The 18,318-nt window shown below is 57.7% G+C and overlaps 1 protein-coding gene across 1 annotated transcript in view; it reads left to right on the top strand.

The window, feature by feature from the left end:
• AHNAK2 (AHNAK nucleoprotein 2) overlaps nt 1-18,318 on the top strand; it is a 33,792-nt gene that overhangs the window by 2,063 nt on the left and 13,411 nt on the right. Inside the window, exons 4-8 of the mRNA XM_068397389.1 lie at nt 329-385; nt 979-1,120; nt 1,893-2,074; nt 2,859-6,908; nt 8,030-16,384. Of these exons, the coding sequence (XP_068253490.1) occupies nt 329-385; nt 979-1,120; nt 1,893-2,074; nt 2,859-6,908; nt 8,030-16,384 (12,786 nt within the window). The remainder of the gene's footprint in view (nt 1-328; nt 386-978; nt 1,121-1,892; nt 2,075-2,858; nt 6,909-8,029; nt 16,385-18,318) is intronic.

Here is an 18,318-nt window from a genome sequence, read left to right as displayed (position 1 = left end):
TGTTCACAAAGATGAAAGCATGAAAAATGTGCTATATGAGTAACACACAGAAAAGCTCCCTATATCTTAACACAATTGGTCTCTGGTATTCATTTCATGCAAATTTCAGTACAATGCAGGGAGGCCTTGGCATCTAATTTACTACCAGGAATAATATAGTTAAATCATTCACATTGTACATTGTACTTGTAGATCCCAATTTTACTCTGTTGCTGTTAAAGTCAGCCTCAGTTCTTAGTCTAAACCAGGCATTTTAATTGATGTAGGACTTTTGTACTTTACAACAGCACAACTTCTGAACACTAAATAATTGCAAATTATTTTTCAGCTTCAAGAAGAAAACAAAAAATATCCTGCAGACAAATCAAAACAGGTCAGTCTAAAAGCACTCAGTAGTTTTAGGCATGTGGTTTGCAAAATAGTGGAGTCCATTACAACACACAGACATGGATGGGTGGATAGAGGGAAGGGCAAATAAGCAAAGAGTCACTTTAGATTTGCATTGACCAGGAGCTTCACAAATTGCCTAGTTGTGGCACAGGCATGAACATGTACTAGTTCTATTTGGGGTCCTTCCATAATTAGTCTTACCATTCTTTAGCCTTCTCCAGTTTGAGTACAATATAACATTAGCTCTTAGTCTGACCTTTTTGGCCCATTAACTCTACTTCAGGTGCTTAACATCTTCACAGAAAATACAGTCTTTTAGCCCTAAAAGATTCCATATGCTTCATGTTTTAAAATTACAACCTATTTTCCCTATGGCCCTGATCCAGCATAACCCTACCACATGTGCTTAATTCTAATTTAGAACAGAATCAAACCCACACCAAACAAGTACATTCTTTATTTTACATAATCTTTCTTGAGCTACTGAACATATACCTGAGGAGACTCAATTTTTTATTGTAGAATAATATAAAACACTTTGATACAAATGACTAAAAATTATAAATTCACACCTTTTTCTATATCTAGGAGACAATGGAAGTGACCCTGAAAACAGAAGCGGAAGCTGGTGCTAGTGGTTTTAGTGTGACGGGTGGAGGAAATGAAGGAATATTTGTTAAAAAAGTACTTAAGGAATCTCCTGCTTCAGAAATATTTAATCTGAGAGAAGGTACAGTCTGCTTTTTCTGGTTTTTTTTTGTGTTTTTTTAATATATCTTAAAATAACCAAGTATGTAGCTGTGTGTGCATGTAGATATCTACCTGATCTGTCATCTCTTTAGGTAATAGAAATAGTAGATCCCAAACCAACTAATACTATGTGTGAGCTTAACCTTTCCATAATAATAATTTCAAAGATTAGTTTCTTAAACAATAATGAAATGTGAATTTTTTTATATATCATAAAATAATCTATTTTTCACTGAAACAATGAAAAAGCTACTCAGAAAGTAGTGTATACACAACTAAAATGAAAAAACCCCAAGTCATAATGTTCATGAAGAACCTGTCTTTGATTCTTCCACAAAATAGTATGCCACAAAACTACAATAAATAATGATCTAAACAAGAACAAAAGTCCGAAATCTAATTACTGAAAAAATACAAGAAAAAACTTTGTTACTGTCGGGGTGGTCAGACACTGGAGCAGGTTTTCCAGAGAAGTGGTGGAGTCACCATCCTTGGAAATATTCAAAACATGACTGCACACAGACCTGAACAACTGGCTCTAGCTGACTCTTCCCTGAGCAAGGCAGTTGGACTAGATGATCTCTAGAGGTCGTTTCCAGCTTTAACTATTCTGTTATCCTATTATGTGAACATAGTTTTGTATTCTAAATAACTAGGGTGTGATAATTATTTTTTAATGAGCATTAATTCAACAGTATTTTAAAAACTGCAAGAAAACACAAGCTAATTAAAATGTCTGATTCCACTTGCAGGTGACCAGCTTCTAAGTGCTACAATATTTTTTGATAATATCAAATATGAAGATGCACTCAAGATTCTCCAGTATTCTGAGCCATACAGAGTCCAATTCAGCCTCAAAAGAAAAATTGCTGGGAAAGAAGAGCTAGAACACATTCACTCTGCAGCCCAGTACAAAAAGGAAAGATTAAGCCAGGTAGTTACTCAATTAGTTTACAAAGTTTGGATAACACTGTAGTAATGTTCTGTGTGGAAATAGACCAGAAAGTACACACTTGTGTCTTCTTAAGACTTAGGCATGTGTTTAAACTTACTAGCATGAATATCCACTAGAAGCAAAAAATCCCAAACAATATTTGCAGCTTTATAAATATACTGGGCAGGACTATAGATTTTGGATAAAGCCACAATCTTGCATTAGGGTAGAAAAACATTAATCTCTAGTGAGTCAGCATTTTGTTGTTAAGTGTCCACTGATAGAAAAGGCTCAGATAATATCTGTAATGTTTATATTCAATATTTTCCTAAATGTAAAATATCAGTAAATATTTTTCTCAAAATCTCATAACTTAAATTTTCTCTTAAAAACACGGGTTTCATCACTGATATCCCCATAGACATGATCTGCTCATAGGTCTCCATCACATTCAAAATTATGTTTCTATTCATATAAATATATATAAATATACTATATATATTTGTACAGACATATGTAGAGATACATATAGAAACTATTTACTGCAATGTTTCGCAGAGAACATAAACCTTCAGAAATCCACATATTACAGTCACTTAATCAATTTGTTTTATGTAATTTCTGCCTGAATTACATACACCATTTTCAGGAATTTTTTATATAACAATTAGATACTGTGAATAAAAAGCACATTTTTCTACATATTTTATAGTATGTGTTTTATTTTATCTTGCATCTATATTTAGTTTACTTCTAATCTGCTGACTACTATTTGTTCTTTCAGGAAAAAGAACTCAGTGAGAGCATTCCTGAAGAAACACTGCATGTTTCAGGAAAAGCCATTTCAGAAGAAGACAGGGAAACATTAATTGTAAGCCAAAGAGTAGGAAGGAGCAAAAGACCTAAAAAAGATAGGTTATCATGGCCAAAATTCCAGTCAATTAAAAATAAAAAGATACTTGGGCACAGAAGATCTCATAGCACATCAGATGCATATGAGCCTGCTATACAGGATATTTCTCCCACCAGCACAGACACAGAGTCTCAATTTCAACAAGAAGTCCACATCAAAGAAAAAAAAGGAAGCCAAAAGAAACTGAAGTTTCCTAGTATTGGATTCAAAATGCACAGATCCAAACCAGAAACACAAGACAAGCAAAAAAAAGAAATAAAAACTACACTGTTATCTGAAAGAGAAAAAATACATAAAGAAGATATCAGCCTGGAAACTCCTGAAATACTGACTGTTGAATACACCACATCTCCTGCTTATGAAATTAAAACAGAGGAGGTACATGAAACTTTAACAGAAGACTTAAAAGATATGAAAAATGGCATCCCATCTCATGCAAAAAAATGCCCTGAAGTTGAAATAAACATTAAAAAAGAAAAATACAAGGAAAAAACATCAAAATTTACTGTACCTGAAGTACCAGCTATAACAACACAGGTATCAAAGCCCAGTTTAGAAACACCTGATCTGAAAGAAAGCCCAACTAAACAAACACTGCAAGCCTCATCAAAATCCCGAAAAAAGAAACAGAAAGGAACAGCAGATAAAACAGAAGGTAAAAGTGGAATTAACATCGACATGACAGAACACATAGTACAAGGATCCATACAGGTAAAGGGTCTAGAAATCGGCACTGCTAAAGCAGAATTACACACAATATCTGAAACAGTGGAAAAAGGAGAAAAACAAGCAGAAGAAGACACACAATTAATAACAATTCAGAAAACAAAATTTGGGATTTCAATGTCCAAACCAAAAGAGACAGAGACTGAAAACAACAAACTGGGAAGTGATGTTCCACATTCAGTACCAGAAAAAACAGATGATACAAATTCAGAGGACGGCAGGAATTTGGATGTGAAACCTCATATGCCTGATGCGGAATCAGAAGTATCTACTTGGAAAATACAAATGCCATCATTAAAAATGGCCAAAACACCTAAAGCTGACATGAAAATACCAAGAGAAGAAAGCACAACTGAATCAGTAGATACTGTAAAAAAGGCACAGACAGAAGAAGATGGCTTGTCCACAAGTGATAAAAACTTGAAGATGGATATTGGCATGAAGACAACAGAAAAAGATACAGAGGGAAAAGAAAGTAAATTCAGACTGCCAAAGTTTAAATTACCTACATTTACCTGGGCAACTACGAAGGATGAGACAGGGCAAACTGAAAGTCACGTAAGAGACAAGGAAGGAAAAGTGCCATCCCTAGAAACAGGCGCAAAACCAGAGCTGAGCCTATCAGCAGAAGAAATGAAGAATCCAAATGAGGAAATTGAAATCGGGATCTCCAAAGTGAAAACACATGACAAGGACATAAGACAATTGGCAGAAGTCCAGCTGCCAAGTCAGAAAAGTATAACAGTTAAAACTTCGTCAATGGAGAAACATTTGGAAGACAGAGAAAGAGAAATACTGATTATGAAACCTGACACTGAAATAAACAAGGAGGAATTCAGTATATCATCAAAGAAAAAAGAAGAAATCCCTCAGACGCTGATGGATGCAAGAGAGGGCCCCGCGCTGAGCCTCAAAGCCGACATCCCCGGCGCCAAAACCGAAGGGGTCGGCTGGAAGGTGGAGAAGCCCTCCCTCAAAATGCCCAAAGCTGACATCAAAGCTCCCAAGGTGGACATCAGCCTCCCGTCCGTCGACGTCACCCTTCCAAAGGCCAGCGTCGACCTGCAGGCGCCCGAGGCGGCCCTCACCCTCGAAGGGGAAGCAAAAGCCCCGGAGAAGGAGGCCGCCAAGACCAAGGACGGCAAGTTCAAGATGCCCAAGTTCGGCATGCCTTCTTTTGGCTGGTCCAGCAGCAGAGAGGCCAAGGGCGCCGCGGCCGCTGACGTGGACGTCAGCCTCAAGGAGCCCCAGGTGACGGTGCCCTCGGGAAGCGCCGAAGTCGACGTGACCCTGCCCGCGGCCGAGATCCAAGCGCCCGGCGTGGAGGTGAGCGTCGAGACGGCCGCCGGAGGAGACAGCGAGAAAGGTCGGTTCAAGATGCCCGACGTCAAGATGCCCAGCGTCAAGCTGCCCAAAGTCAAAGCTCCCCACGTGCAGGTCAGCCTGCCAAAGGCCGAGGTCTCACTGCCCAAAGCCCAGGCCGAAGTCCAGGAGGGCGAACTCGCCCTGCAGGGCCCCGACGCCGAAGGCGGCCTGGACGTGGCTGCCGGCAAGGTTGAGGGCGGTGGCATGAAAATACACATGCCGAAAGTCAAGGTGCCCAGCGTGGTCTTCTCCAAGCCGACCGTCAAGGCTCCCAAACTGGACGCGGACGTCAGCCTGCACAAAGTCGATGCCAGCCTCCCAGAGGCAGACCTCAAGGCCCACGCCGGCGACATCAGCATCGCGGCCGGCGACGTCAGCATCGCGGCCCCTGACATCAAGCTGCCCTCCGTCGAAGGCTCCCTCGAGCTCCAGGCGCCCGAGATAGACCTCAAAGTGCCCTCTGGCGAAGGCTCGCTTGACAGAGCCGAGCTGCAAGCCGCGGGCCTGAAAGGAAAGCTTAAGCTGCCCAAGTTCGACAAGCCCAAATTTGGAGTGTCGCCTCCCAAGGCGGAAGGGCTGGAAGGCGAGGTCAGCCTGCCCACCGCAGACGTCGACCTCCCCTCCGCCACCGTGACGGCCGCAGGGGAGGGCCCCGCGCTGAGCCTCAAAGCCGGCATCCCCGGCGCCAAAACCGAAGGGGCTGGCTGGAAGGTGGAGAAGCCCTCCCTCAAAATGCCCAAAGCTGACATCAAAGCTCCCAAGGTGGACATCAGCCTCCCGTCCGTCGACGTCACCCTTCCAAAGGCCAGCGTCGACCTGCAGGCGCCCGAGGCGGCCCTCACCCTCGAAGGGGAAGCAAAAGCCCCGGAGAAGGAGGCCGCCAAGACCAAGGACAGCAAGTTCAAGATGCCCAAGTTCGGCATGCCTTCTTTTGGCTGGTCCAGCAGCAGAGAGGCCAAGGGCCCCGCGGCCGCTGACGTGGACGTCAGCCTCAAGGAGCCCCAGGTGACGGTGCCCTCGGGAAGCGCCGAAGTCGACGTGACCCTGCCCGCGGCCGAGATCCAAGCGCCCGGCGTGGAGGTGAGCGTCGAGACGGCCGCCGGAGGAGACGGCGAGAAAGGTCGGTTCAAGATGCCCGACGTCAAGATGCCCAGCGTCAAGCTGCCCAAAGTCAAAGCTCCCCACGTGCAGGTCAGCCTGCCAAAGGCCGAGGTCTCACTGCCCAAAGCCCAGGCCGAAGTCCAGGAGGGCGAACTCGCCCTGCAGGGCCCCGACGCCGAAGGCGGCCTGGACGTGGCTGCCGGCAAGGTTGAGGGCGGTGGCATGAAAATACACATGCCGAAAGTCAAGGTGCCCAGCGTGGTCTTCTCCAAGCCGACCGTCAAGGCTCCCAAACTGGACGCGGACGTCAGCCTGCACAAAGTCGATGCCAGCCTCCCAGAGGCAGACCTCAAGGCCCGCGCCGGCGACATCAGCATCGCGGCCGGCGACGTCAGCATCGCGGCCCCTGACATCAAGCTGCCCTCCGTCGAAGGCTCCCTCGAGCTCCAGGCGCCCGAGATAGACCTCAAAGTGCCCTCTGGCGAAGGCTCGCTTGACGGAGCCGAGCTGCAAGCCGCGGGCCTGAAAGGAAAGCTTAAGCTGCCCAAGTTCGACAAGCCCAAATTTGGAGTGTCGCCTCCCAAGGCGGAAGGGCTGGAAGGCGAGGTCAGCCTGCCCACCGCAGACGTCGACCTCCCCTCCGCCACCGTGACGGCCGCAGGGGAGGGCCCCGCGCTGAGCCTCAAAGCCGACATCCCCGGCGCCAAAACCGAAGGGGTCGGCTGGAAGGTGGAGAAGCCCTCCCTCAAAATGCCCAAAGCTGACATCAAAGCTCCCAAGGTGGACATCAGCCTCCCGTCCGTCGACGTCACCCTTCCAAAGGCCAGCGTCGACCTGCAGGCGCCCGAGGCGGCCCTCACCCTCGAAGGGGAAGCAAAAGCCCCGGAGAAGGAGGCCGCCAAGACCAAGGACGGACAAGTTCAAGATGCCCAAGTTCGGCATGCCTTCTTTTGGCTGGTCCAGCAGCAGAGAGGCCAAGGGCCCCGCGGCCGCTGACGTGGACGTCAGCCTCAAGGAGCCCCAGGTGACGGTGCCCTCGGGAAGCGCCGAAGTCGACGTGACCCTGCCCGCGGCCGAGATCCAAGCGCCCGGCGTGGAGGTGAGCGTCGAGACGGCCGCCGGAGGAGACGGCGAGAAAGGTCGGTTCAAGATGCCCAACGTCAAGATGCCCAGCGTCAAGCTGCCCAAAGTCAAAGCTCCCCACGTGCAGGTCAGCCTGCCAAAGGCCGAGGTCTCACTGCCCAAAGCCCAGGCCGAAGTCCAGGAGGGCGAACTCGCCCTGCAGGGCCCCGATGCCGAAGGCGGCCTGGACGTGGCTGCCGGCAAGGTTGAGGGCGGTGGCATGAAAATACACATGCCGAAAGTCAAGGTGCCCAGCGTGGTCTTCTCCAAGCCGACCGTCAAGGCTCCCAAACTGGACGCGGACATCAGCCTGCACAAAGTCGATGCCAGCCTCCCAGAGGCAGACCTCAAGGCCCGCGCCGGCGACATCAGCATCGCGGCCGGCGACGTCAGCATCGCGGCCCCTGACATCAAGCTGCCCTCCGTCGAAGGCTCCCTCGAGCTCCAGGCGCCCGAGATAGACCTCAAAGTGCCCTCTGGCGAAGGCTCGCTTGACGGAGCCGAGCTGCAAGCCGCGGGCCTGAAAGGAAAGCTTAAGCTGCCCAAGTTCGACAAGCCCAAATTTGGAGTGTTGCCTCCCAAGGCGGAAGGGCTGGAAGGCGAGGTCAGCCTGCCCACCGCAGACGTCGACCTCCCCTCCGCCACCGTGACGGCCGCAGGGGAGGGCCCCGCGCTGAGCCTCAAAGCCGACATCCCCGGCGCCAAAACCGAAGGGGTCCGGCTGGAAGGTGGAGAAGCCCTCCCTCAAAATGCCCAAAGCTGACATCAAAGCTCCCAAGGTGGACATCAGCCTCCCGTCCGTCGACGTCACCCTTCCAAAGGCCAGCGTCGACCTGCAGGCGCCCGAGGCGGCCCTCACCCTCGAAGGGGAAGCAAAAGCCCCGGAGAAGGAGGCCGCCAAGACCAAGGACGACAAGTTCAAGATGCCCAAGTTCGGCATGCCTTCTTTTGGCTGGTCCAGCAGCAGAGAGGCCAAGGGCCCCGCGGCCGCTGACGTGGACGTCAGCCTCAAGGAGCCCCAGGTGACGGTGCCCTCGGGAAGCGCCGAAGTCGACGTGACCCTGCCCGCGGCCGAGATCCAAGCGCCCGGCGTGGAGGTGAGCGTCGAGACGGCCGCCGGAGGAGACGGCGAGAAAGGTCGGTTCAAGATGCCCAACGTCAAGATGCCCAGCGTCAAGCTGCCCAAAGTCAAAGCTCCCCACGTGCAGGTCAGCCTGCCAAAGGCCGAGGTCTCACTGCCCAAAGCCCAGGCCGAAGTCCAGGAGGGCGAACTCGCCCTGCAGGGCCCCGATGCCGAAGGCGGCCTGGACGTGGCTGCCGGCAAGGTTGAGGGCGGTGGCATGAAAATACACATGCCGAAAGTCAAGGTGCCCAGCGTGGTCTTCTCCAAGCCGACCGTCAAGGCTCCCAAACTGGACGCGGACATCAGCCTGCACAAAGTCGATGCCAGCCTCCCAGAGGCAGACCTCAAGGCCCGCGCCGGCGACATCAGCATCGCGGCCGGCGACGTCAGCATCGCGGCCCCTGACATCAAGCTGCCCTCCGTCGAAGGCTCCCTCGAGCTCCAGGCGCCCGAGATAGACCTCAAAGTGCCCTCTGGCGAAGGCTCGCTTGACGGAGCCGAGCTGCAAGCCGCGGGCCTGAAAGGAAAGCTTAAGCTGCCCAAGTTCGACAAGCCCAAATTTGGAGTGTCGCCTCCCAAGGCGGAAGGGCTGGAAGGCGAGGTCAGCCTGCCCACCGCAGACGTCGACCTCCCCTCCGCCACCGTGACGGCCGCAGGGGAGGGCCCCGCGCTGAGCCTCAAAGCCGACATCCCCGGCGCCAAAACCGAAGGGGTCGGCTGGAAGGTGGAGAAGCCCTCCCTCAAAATGCCCAAAGCTGACATCAAAGCTCCCAAGGTGGACATCAGCCTCCCGTCCGTCGACGTCACCCTTCCAAAGGCCAGCGTCGACCTGCAGGCGCCCGAGGCGGCCCTCACCCTCGAAGGGGAAGCAAAAGCCCCGGAGAAGGAGGCCGCCAAGACCAAGGACGGCAAGTTCAAGATGCCCAAGTTCGGCATGCCTTCTTTTGGCTGGTCCAGCAGCAGAGAGGCCAAGGGCCCCGCGGCCGCTGACGTGGACGTCAGCCTCAAGGAGCCCCAGGTGACGGTGCCCTCGGGAAGCGCCGAAGTCGACGTGACCCTGCCTGCGGCCGAGATCCAAGCGCCCGGCGTGGAGGTGAGCGTCGAGACGGCCGCCGGAGGAGACGGCGAGAAAGGTCGGTTCAAGATGCCCGACGTCAAGATGCCCAGCATCAAGCTGCCCAAAGTCAAAGCTCCCCACGTGCAGGTCAGCCTGCCAAAGGCCGAGGTCTCACTGCCCAAAGCCCAGGCCGAAGTCCAGGAGGGCGAACTCGCCCTGCAGGGCCCCGACGCCGAAGGCGGCCTGGACGTGGCTGCCGGCAAGGTTGAGGGCGGTGGCATGAAAATACACATGCCGAAAGTCAAGGTGCCCAGCGTGGTCTTCTCCAAGCCGACCGTCAAGGCTCCCAAACTGGACGCGGACGTCAGCCTGCACAAAGTCGATGCCAGCCTCCCAGAGGCAGACCTCAAGGCCCGCGCCGGCGACATCAGCATCGCGGCCGGCGACGTCAGCATCGCGGCCCCTGACATCAAGCTGCCCTCCGTCGAAGGCTCCCTCGAGCTCCAGGCGCCCGAGATAGACCTCAAAGTGCCCTCTGGCGAAGGCTCGCTTGACGGAGCCGAGCTGCAAGCCGCGGGCCTGAAAGGAAAGCTTAAGCTGCCCAAGTTCGACAAGCCCAAATTTGGAGTGTCGCCTCCCAAGGCGGAAGGGCTGGAAGGCGAGGTCAGCCTGCCCACCGCAGACGTCGACCTCCCCTCCGCCACCGTGACGGCCGCAGGGGAGGGCCCCGCGCTGAGCCTCAAAGCCGACATCCCCGGCGCCAAAACCGAAGGGGTTGGCTGGAAGGTGGAGAAGCCCTCCCTCAAAATGCCCAAAGCTGACATCAAAGCTCCCAAGGTGGACATCAGCCTCCCGTCCGTCGACGTCACCCTTCCAAAGGCCAGCGTCGACCTGCAGGCGCCCGAGGCGGCCCTCACCCTCGAAGGGGAAGCAAAAGCCTCGGAGAAGGAGGCCGCCAAGACCAAGGACGGCAAGTTCAAGATGCCCAAGTTCGGCATGCCTTCTTTTGGCTGGTCCAGCAGCAGAGAGGCCAAGGGCCCCGCGGCCGCTGACGTGGACGTCAGCCTCAAGGAGCCCCAGGTGACGGTGCCCTCGGGAAGCGCCGAAGTCGACGTGACCCTGCCCGCGGCCGAGATCCAAGCGCCCGGCGTGGAGGTGAGCGTCGAGACGGCCGCCGGAGGAGACGGCGAGAAAGGTCGGTTCAAGATGCCCGACGTCAAGATGCCCAGCGTCAAGCTGCCCAAAGTCAAAGCTCCCCACGTGCAGGTCAGCCTGCCAAAGGCCGAGGTCTCACTGCCCAAAGCCCAGGCCGAAGTCCAGGAGGGCGAACTCGCCCTGCAGGGCCCCGACGCCGAAGGCGGCCTGGACGTGGCTGCCGGCAAGGTTGAGGGCGGTGGCATGAAAATACACATGCCGAAAGTCAAGGTGCCCAGCGTGGTCTTCTCCAAGCCGACCGTCAAGGCTCCCAAACTGGACGCGGACGTCAGCCTGCACAAAGTCGATGCCAGCCTCCCAGAGGCAGACCTCAAGGCCCGCGCCGGCGACATCAGCATCGCGGCCGGCGACGTCAGCATCGCGGCCCCTGACATCAAGCTGCCCTCCGTCGAAGGCTCCCTCGAGCTCCAGGCGCCCGAGATAGACCTCAAAGTGCCCTCTGGCGAAGGCTCGCTTGACGGAGCCGAGCTGCAAGCCGCGGGCCTGAAAGGAAAGCTTAAGCTGCCCAAGTTCGACAAGCCCAAATTTGGAGTGTCGCCTCCCAAGGCGGAAGGGCTGGAAGGCGAGGTCAGCCTGCCCACCGCAGACGTCGACCTCCCCTCCGCCACCGTGACGGCCGCAGGGGAGGGCCCCGCGCTGAGCCTCAAAGCCGACATCCCCGGCGCCAAAACCGAAGGGGTCGGCTGGAAGGTGGAGAAGCCCTCCCTCAAAATGCCCAAAGCTGACATCAAAGCTCCCAAGGTGGACATCAGCCTCCCGTCCGTCGACGTCACCCTTCCAAAGGCCAGCGTCGACCTGCAGGCGCCCGAGGCGGCCCTCACCCTCGAAGGGGAAGCAAAAGCCCCGGAGAAGGAGGCCGCCAAGACCAAGGACGGCAAGTTCAAGATGCCCAAGTTCGGCATGCCTTCTTTTGGCTGGTCCAGCAGCAGAGAGGCCAAGGGCCCCGCGGCCGCTGACGTGGACGTCAGCCTCAAGGAGCCCCAGGTGACGGTGCCCTCGGGAAGCGCCGAAGTCGACGTGACCCTGCCCGCGGCCGAGATCCAAGCGCCCGGCGTGGAGGTGAGCGTCGAGACGGCCGCCGGAGGAGACGGCGAGAAAGGTCGGTTCAAGATGCCCGACGTCAAGATGCCCAGCGTCAAGCTGCCCAAAGTCAAAGCTCCCCACGTGCAGGTCAGCCTGCCAAAGGCCGAGGTCTCACTGCCCAAAGCCCAGGCCGAAGTCCAGGAGGGCGAACTCGCCCTGCAGGGCCCCGACGCCGAAGGCGGCCTGGACGTGGCTGCCGGCAAGGTTGAGGGCGGTGGCATGAAAATACACATGCCGAAAGTCAAGGTGCCCAGCGTGGTCTTCTCCAAGCCGACCGTCAAGGCTCCCAAACTGGACGCGGACGTCAGCCTGCACAAAGTCGATGCCAGCCTCCCAGAGGCAGACCTCAAGGCCCGCGCCGGCGACATCAGCATCGCGGCCGGCGACGTCAGCATCGCGGCCCCTGACATCAAGCTGCCCTCCGTCGAAGGCTCCCTCGAGCTCCAGGCGCCCGAGATAGACCTCAAAGTGCCCTCTGGCGAAGGCTCGCTTGACGGAGCTGAGCTGCAAGCCGCGGGCCTGAAAGGAAAGCTTAAGCTGCCCAAGTTCGACAAGCCCAAATTTGGAGTGTCGCCTCCCAAGGCGGAAGGGCTGGAAGGCGAGGTCAGCCTGCCCACCGCAGACGTCGACCTCCCCTCCGCCACCGTGACGGCCGCAGGGGAGGGCCCCGCGTTGAGCCTCAAAGCCGACATCCCCGGCGCCAAAACCGAAGGGGTCGGCTGGAAGGTGGAGAAGCCCTCCCTCAAAATGCCCAAAGCTGACATCAAAGCTCCCAAGGTGGACATCAGCCTCCCGTCCGTCGACGTCACCCTTCCAAAGGCCAGCGTCGACCTGCAGGCGCCCGAGGCGGCCCTCACCCTCGAAGGGGAAGCAAAAGCCTCGGAGAAGGAGGCCGCCAAGACCAAGGACGGCAAGTTCAAGATGCCCAAGTTCGGCATGCCTTCTTTTGGCTGGTCCAGCAGCAGAGAGGCCAAGGGCCCCGCGGCCGCTGACGTGGATGTCAGCCTCAAGGAGCCCCAGGTGACGGTGCCCTCGGGAAGCGCCGAAGTCGACGTGACCCTGCCCGCGGCCGAGATCCAAGCGCCCGGCGTGGAGGTGAGCGTCGAGACGGCCGCCGGAGGAGACGGCGAGAAAGGTCGGTTCAAGATGCCCGACGTCAAGATGCCCAGCGTCAAGCTGCCCAAAGTCAAAGCTCCCCACGTGCAGGTCAGCCTGCCAAAGGCCGAGGTCTCACTGCCCAAAGCCCAGGCCGAAGTCCAGGAGGGCGAACTCGCCCTGCAGGGCCCTGACGCCGAAGGCGGCCTGGACGTGGCTGCCGGCAAGGTTGAGGGCGGTGGCATGAAAATACACATGCCGAAAGTCAAGGTGCCCAGCGTGGTCTTCTCCAAGCCGACCGTCAAGGCTCCCAAACTGGACGCGGACGTCAGCCTGCACAAAGTCGATGCCAGCCTCCCAGAGGCAGACCTCAAGGCCCGCGCCGGCGACATCAGCATCGCGGCCGGCGACGTCAGCATCGCGGCCCCTGACATCAAGCTGCCCTCCGTCGAAGGCTCCCTCGAGCTCCAGGCGCCCGAGATAGACCTCAAAGTGCCCTCTGGCGAAGGCTCGCTTGACGGAGCTGAGCTGCAAGCCGCGGGCCTGAAAGGAAAGCTTAAGCTGCCCAAGTTCGACAAGCCCAAATTTGGAGTGTCGCCTCCCAAGGCGGAAGGGCTGGAAGGCGAGGTCAGCCTGCCCACCGCAGACGTCGACCTCCCCTCCGCCACCGTGACGGCCGCAGGGGAGGGCCCCGCGTTGAGCCTCAAAGCCGACATCCCCGGCGCCAAAACCGAAGGGGTCGGCTGGAAGGTGGAGAAGCCCTCCCTCAAAATGCCCAAAGCTGACATCAAAGCTCCCAAGGTGGACATCAGCCTCCCGTCCGTCGACGTCACCCTTCCAAAGGCCAGCGTCGACCTGCAGGCGCCCGAGGCGGCCCTCACCCTCGAAGGGGAAGCAAAAGCCCCGGAGAAGGAGGCCGCCAAGACCAAGGACGGCAAGTTCAAGATGCCCAAGTTCGGCATGCCTTCTTTTGGCTGGTCCAGCAGCAGAGAGGCCAAGGGCCCCGCGGCCGCTGACGTGGACGTCAGCCTCAAGGAGCCCCAGGTGACGGTGCCCTCGGGAAGCGCCGAAGTCGACGTGACCCTGCCCGCGGCCGAGATCCAAGCGCCCGGCGTGGAGGTGAGCGTCGAGACGGCCGCCGGAGGAGACGGCGAGAAAGGTCGGTTCAAGATGCCCGACGTCAAGATGCCCAGCGTCAAGCTGCCCAAAGTCAAAGCTCCCCACGTGCAGGTCAGCCTGCCAAAGGCCGAGGTCTCACTGCCCAAAGCCCAGGCCGAAGTCCAGGAGGGCGAACTCGCCCTGCAGGGCCCCGACGCCGAAGGCGGCCTGGACGTGGCTGCCGGCAAGGTTGAGGGCGGTGACATGAAAATACACATGCCGAAAGTCAAGGTGCCCAGCGTGGTCTTCTCCAAGCCGACCGTCAAGGCTCCCAAACTGGACGCGGATGTCAGCCTGCACAAAGTCGATGCCAGCCTCCCAGAGGCAGACCTCAAGGCCCGCGCCGGCGACATCAGCATCGCGGCCGGCGACGTCAGCATCGCGGCCCCTGACATCAAGCTGCCCTCCGTCGAAGGCTCCCTCGAGCTCCAGGCGCCCGAGATAGACCTCAAAGTGCCCTCTGGCGAAGGCTCGCTTGACGGAGCCGAGCTGCAAGCCGCGGGCCTGAAAGGAAAGCTTAAGCTGCCCAAGTTCGACAAGCCCAAATTTGGAGTGTCGCCTCCCAAGGCGGAAGGGCTGGAAGGCGAGGTCAGCCTGCCCACCGCAGACGTCGACCTCCCCTCCGCCACCGTGACGGCCGCAGGGGAGGGCCCCGCGCTGAGCCTCAAAGCCGACATCCCCGGCGCCAAAACCGAAGGGGCCGGCTGGAAGGTGGAGAAGCCCTCCCTCAAAATGCCCAAAGCTGACATCAAAGCTCCCAAGGTGGACATCAGCCTCCCGTCCGTCGACGTCACCCTTCCAAAGGCCAGCGTCGACCTGCAGGCGCCCGAGGCGGCCCTCACCCTCGAAGGGGAAGCAAAAGCCCCGGAGAAGGAGGCCGCCAAGACCAAGGACGGCAAGTTCAAGATGCCCAAGTTCGGCATGCCTTCTTTTGGCTGGTCCAGCAGCAGAGAGGCCAAGGGCCCCGCGGCCGCTGACGTGGACGTCAGCCTCAAGGAGCCCCAGGTGACGGTGCCCTCGGGAAGCGCCGAAGTCGACGTGACCCTGCCCGCGGCCGAGATCCAAGCGCCCGGCGTGGAGGTGAGCGTCGAGACGGCCGCCGGAGGAGACGGCGAGAAAGGTCGGTTCAAGATGCCCGATGTCAAGATGCCCAGCGTCAAGCTGCCCAAAGTCAAAGCTCCCCACGTGCAGGTCAGCCTGCCAAATGCCAAGGTCTCACTGCCCAAAGCCCAGGCCGAAGTCCAGGAGGGCGAACTCGCCCTGCAGGGCCCCGATGCCGAAGGCGGCCTGGACGTGGCTGCCGGCAAGGTTGAGGGCGGTGGCATGAAAATACACATGCCGAAAGTCAAGGTGCCCAGCGTGGTCTTCTCCAAGCCGACCGTCAAGGCTCCCAAACTGGACGCTGACGTCAGCCTGCACAAAGTCGATGCCAGCCTCCCAGAGGCAGACCTCAAGGCCCGCGCCGGCGACATCAGCATCGCGGCCGGCGACGTCAGCATCGCGGCCCCTGACATCAAGCTGCCCTCCGTCGAAGGCTCCCTCGAGCTCCAGGCGCCCGAGATAGACCTCAAAGTGCCCTCTGGCGAAGGCTCACTTGACGGAGCCGAGCTGCAAGCCGCGGGCCTGAAAGGAAAGCTTAAGCTGCCCAAGTTCGACAAGCCCAAATTTGGAGTGTCGCCTCCCACGGCGGAAGGGCTGGAAGGCGAGGTCAGCCTGCCCACCGCAGACGTCGACCTCCCCTCCGCCACCGTGACGGCCGCAGGGGAGGGCCCCGCGTTGAGCCTCAAAGCCGACATCCCCGGCGCCAAAACCGAAGGGGTCGGCTGGAAGGTGGAGAAGCCCTCCCTCAAAATGCCCAAAGCTGACATCAAAGCTCCCAAGGTGGACATCAGCCTCCCGTCCGTCGACGTCACCCTTCCAAAGGCCAGCGTCGACCTGCAGGCGCCCGAGGCGGCCCTCACCCTCGAAGGGGAAGCAAAAGCCCCGGAGAAGGAGGCCGCCAAGACCAAGGACGGCAAGTTCAAGATGCCCAAGTTCGGCATGCCTTCTTTTGGCTGGTCCAGCAGCAGAGAGGCCAAGGGCCCCGCGGCCGCTGACGTGGACGTCAGCCTCAAGGAGCCCCAGGTGACGGTGCCCTCGGGAAGCGCCGAAGTCGACGTGACCCTGCCCGCGGCCGAGATCCAAGCGCCCGGCGTGGAGGTGAGCGTCGAGACGGCCGCCGGAGGAGACGGCGAGAAAGGTCGGTTCAAGATGCCCGACGTCAAGATGCCCAGCGTCAAGCTGCCCAAAGTCAAAGCTCCCCACGTGCAGGTCAGCCTGCCAAAGGCCAAGGTCTCACTGCCCAAAGCCCAGGCCGAAGTCCAGGAGGGCGAACTCGCCCTGCAGGGCCCCGATGCCGAAGGCGGCCTGGACGTGGCTGCCGGCAAGGTTGAGGGCGGTGGCATGAAAATACACATGCCGAAAGTCAAGGTGCCCAGCGTGGTCTTCTCCAAGCCGACCGTCAAGGCTCCCAAACTGGACGCGGACGTCAGCCTGCACAAAGTCGATGCCAGCCTCCCAGAGGCAGACCTCAAGGCCCGCGCCGGCGACATCAGCATCGCGGCCGGCGACGTCAGCATCGCGGCCCCTGACATCAAGCTGCCCTCCGTCGAAGGCTCCCTCGAGCTCCAGGCGCCCGAGATAGACCTCAAAGTGCCCTCTGGCGAAGGCTCACTTGACGGAGCCGAGCTGCAAGCCGCGGGCCTGAAAGGAAAGCTTAAGCTGCCCAAGTTGAACAAGCCCAAATTTGGAGTGTCGCCTCCCAAGGCGGAAGGGCTGGAAGGCGAGGTCAGCCTGCCCACCGCAGACGTCGACCTCCCCTCCGCCACCGTGACGGCCGCAGGGGAGGGCCCCGCGCTGAGCCTCAAAGCCGACATCACCGGCGCCAAAACCGAAGGGGCCGGCTGGAAGGTGGAGAAGCCCTCCCTCAAAATGCCCAAAGCTGACATCAAAGCTCCCAAGGTGGACATCAGCCTCCCGTCCGTCGACGTCACCCTTCCAAAGGCCAGCGTCGACCTGCAGGCGCCCGAGGCGGCCCTCACCCTCGAAGGGGAAGCAAAAGCCCCGGAGAAGGAGGCCGCCAAGACCAAGGACGGCAAGTTCAAGATGCCCAAGTTCGGCATGCCTTCTTTTGGCTGGTCCAGCAGCAGAGAGGCCAAGGGCCCCGCGGCCGCTGACGTGGACGTCAGCCTCAAGGAGCCCCAGGTGACGGTGCCCTCGGGAAGCGCCGAAGTCGACGTGACCCTGCCCGCGGCCGAGATCCAAGCGCCCGGCGTGGAGGTGAGCGTCGAGACGGCCGCCGGAGGAGACGGCGAGAAAGGTCGGTTCAAGATGCCCGACGTCAAGATGCCCAGCGTCAAGCTGCCCAAAGTCAAAGCTCCCCACGTGCAGGTCAGCCTGCCAAAGGCCGAGGTCTCACTGCCCAAAGCCCAGGCCGAAGTCCAGGAGGGCGAACTCGCCCTGCAGGGCCCCGACGCCGAAGGCGGCCTGGACGTGGCTGCCGGCAAGGTTGAGGGCGGTGGCATGAAAATACACATGCCGAAAGTCAAGGTGCCCAGCGTGGTCTTCTCCAAGCCGACCGTCAAGGCTCCCAAACTGGACGCGGACGTCAGCCTGCACAAAGTCGATGCCAGCCTCCCAGAGGCAGACCTCAAGGCCCGCGCCGGTGACATCAGCATCGCGGCCGGCGACGTCAGCATCGCGGCCCCTGACATCAAGCTGCCCTCCGTCGAAGGCTCCCTCGAGCTCCAGGCGCCCGAGATAGACCTCAAAGTGCCCTCTGGCGAAGGCTCGCTTGACGGAGCCGAGCTGCAAGCCGCGGGCCTGAAAGGAAAGCTTAAGCTGCCCAAGTTCGACAAGCCCAAATTTGGAGTGTCGCCTCCCAAGGCGGAAGGGCTGGAAGGCGAGGTCAGCCTGCCCACCGCAGACGTCGACCTCCCCTCCGCCACCGTGACGGCCGCAGGGGAGGGCCCCGCGCTGAGCCTCAAAGCCGACATCCCCGGCGCCAAAACCGAAGGGGTCGGCTGGAAGGTGGAGAAGCCCTCCCTCAAAATGCCCAAAGCTGACATCAAAGCTCCCAAGGTGGACATCAGCCTCCCGTCCGTCGACGTCACCCTTCCAAAGGCCAGCGTCGACCTGCAGGCGCCCGAGGCGGCCCTCACCCTCGAAGGGGAAGCAAAAGCCTCGGAGAAGGAGGCCGCCAAGACCAAGGACGGCAAGTTCAAGATGCCCAAGTTCGGCATGCCTTC

Source organism: Nyctibius grandis, chromosome 4, assembly GCF_013368605.1.
Source record: "Nyctibius grandis isolate bNycGra1 chromosome 4, bNycGra1.pri, whole genome shotgun sequence".
Lineage (NCBI taxonomy): Eukaryota > Metazoa > Chordata > Aves > Nyctibiiformes > Nyctibiidae > Nyctibius > Nyctibius grandis.
Note: the sequence above shows the minus strand (reverse complement) of the source record. Positions and strands in the feature narration are given on the sequence as shown.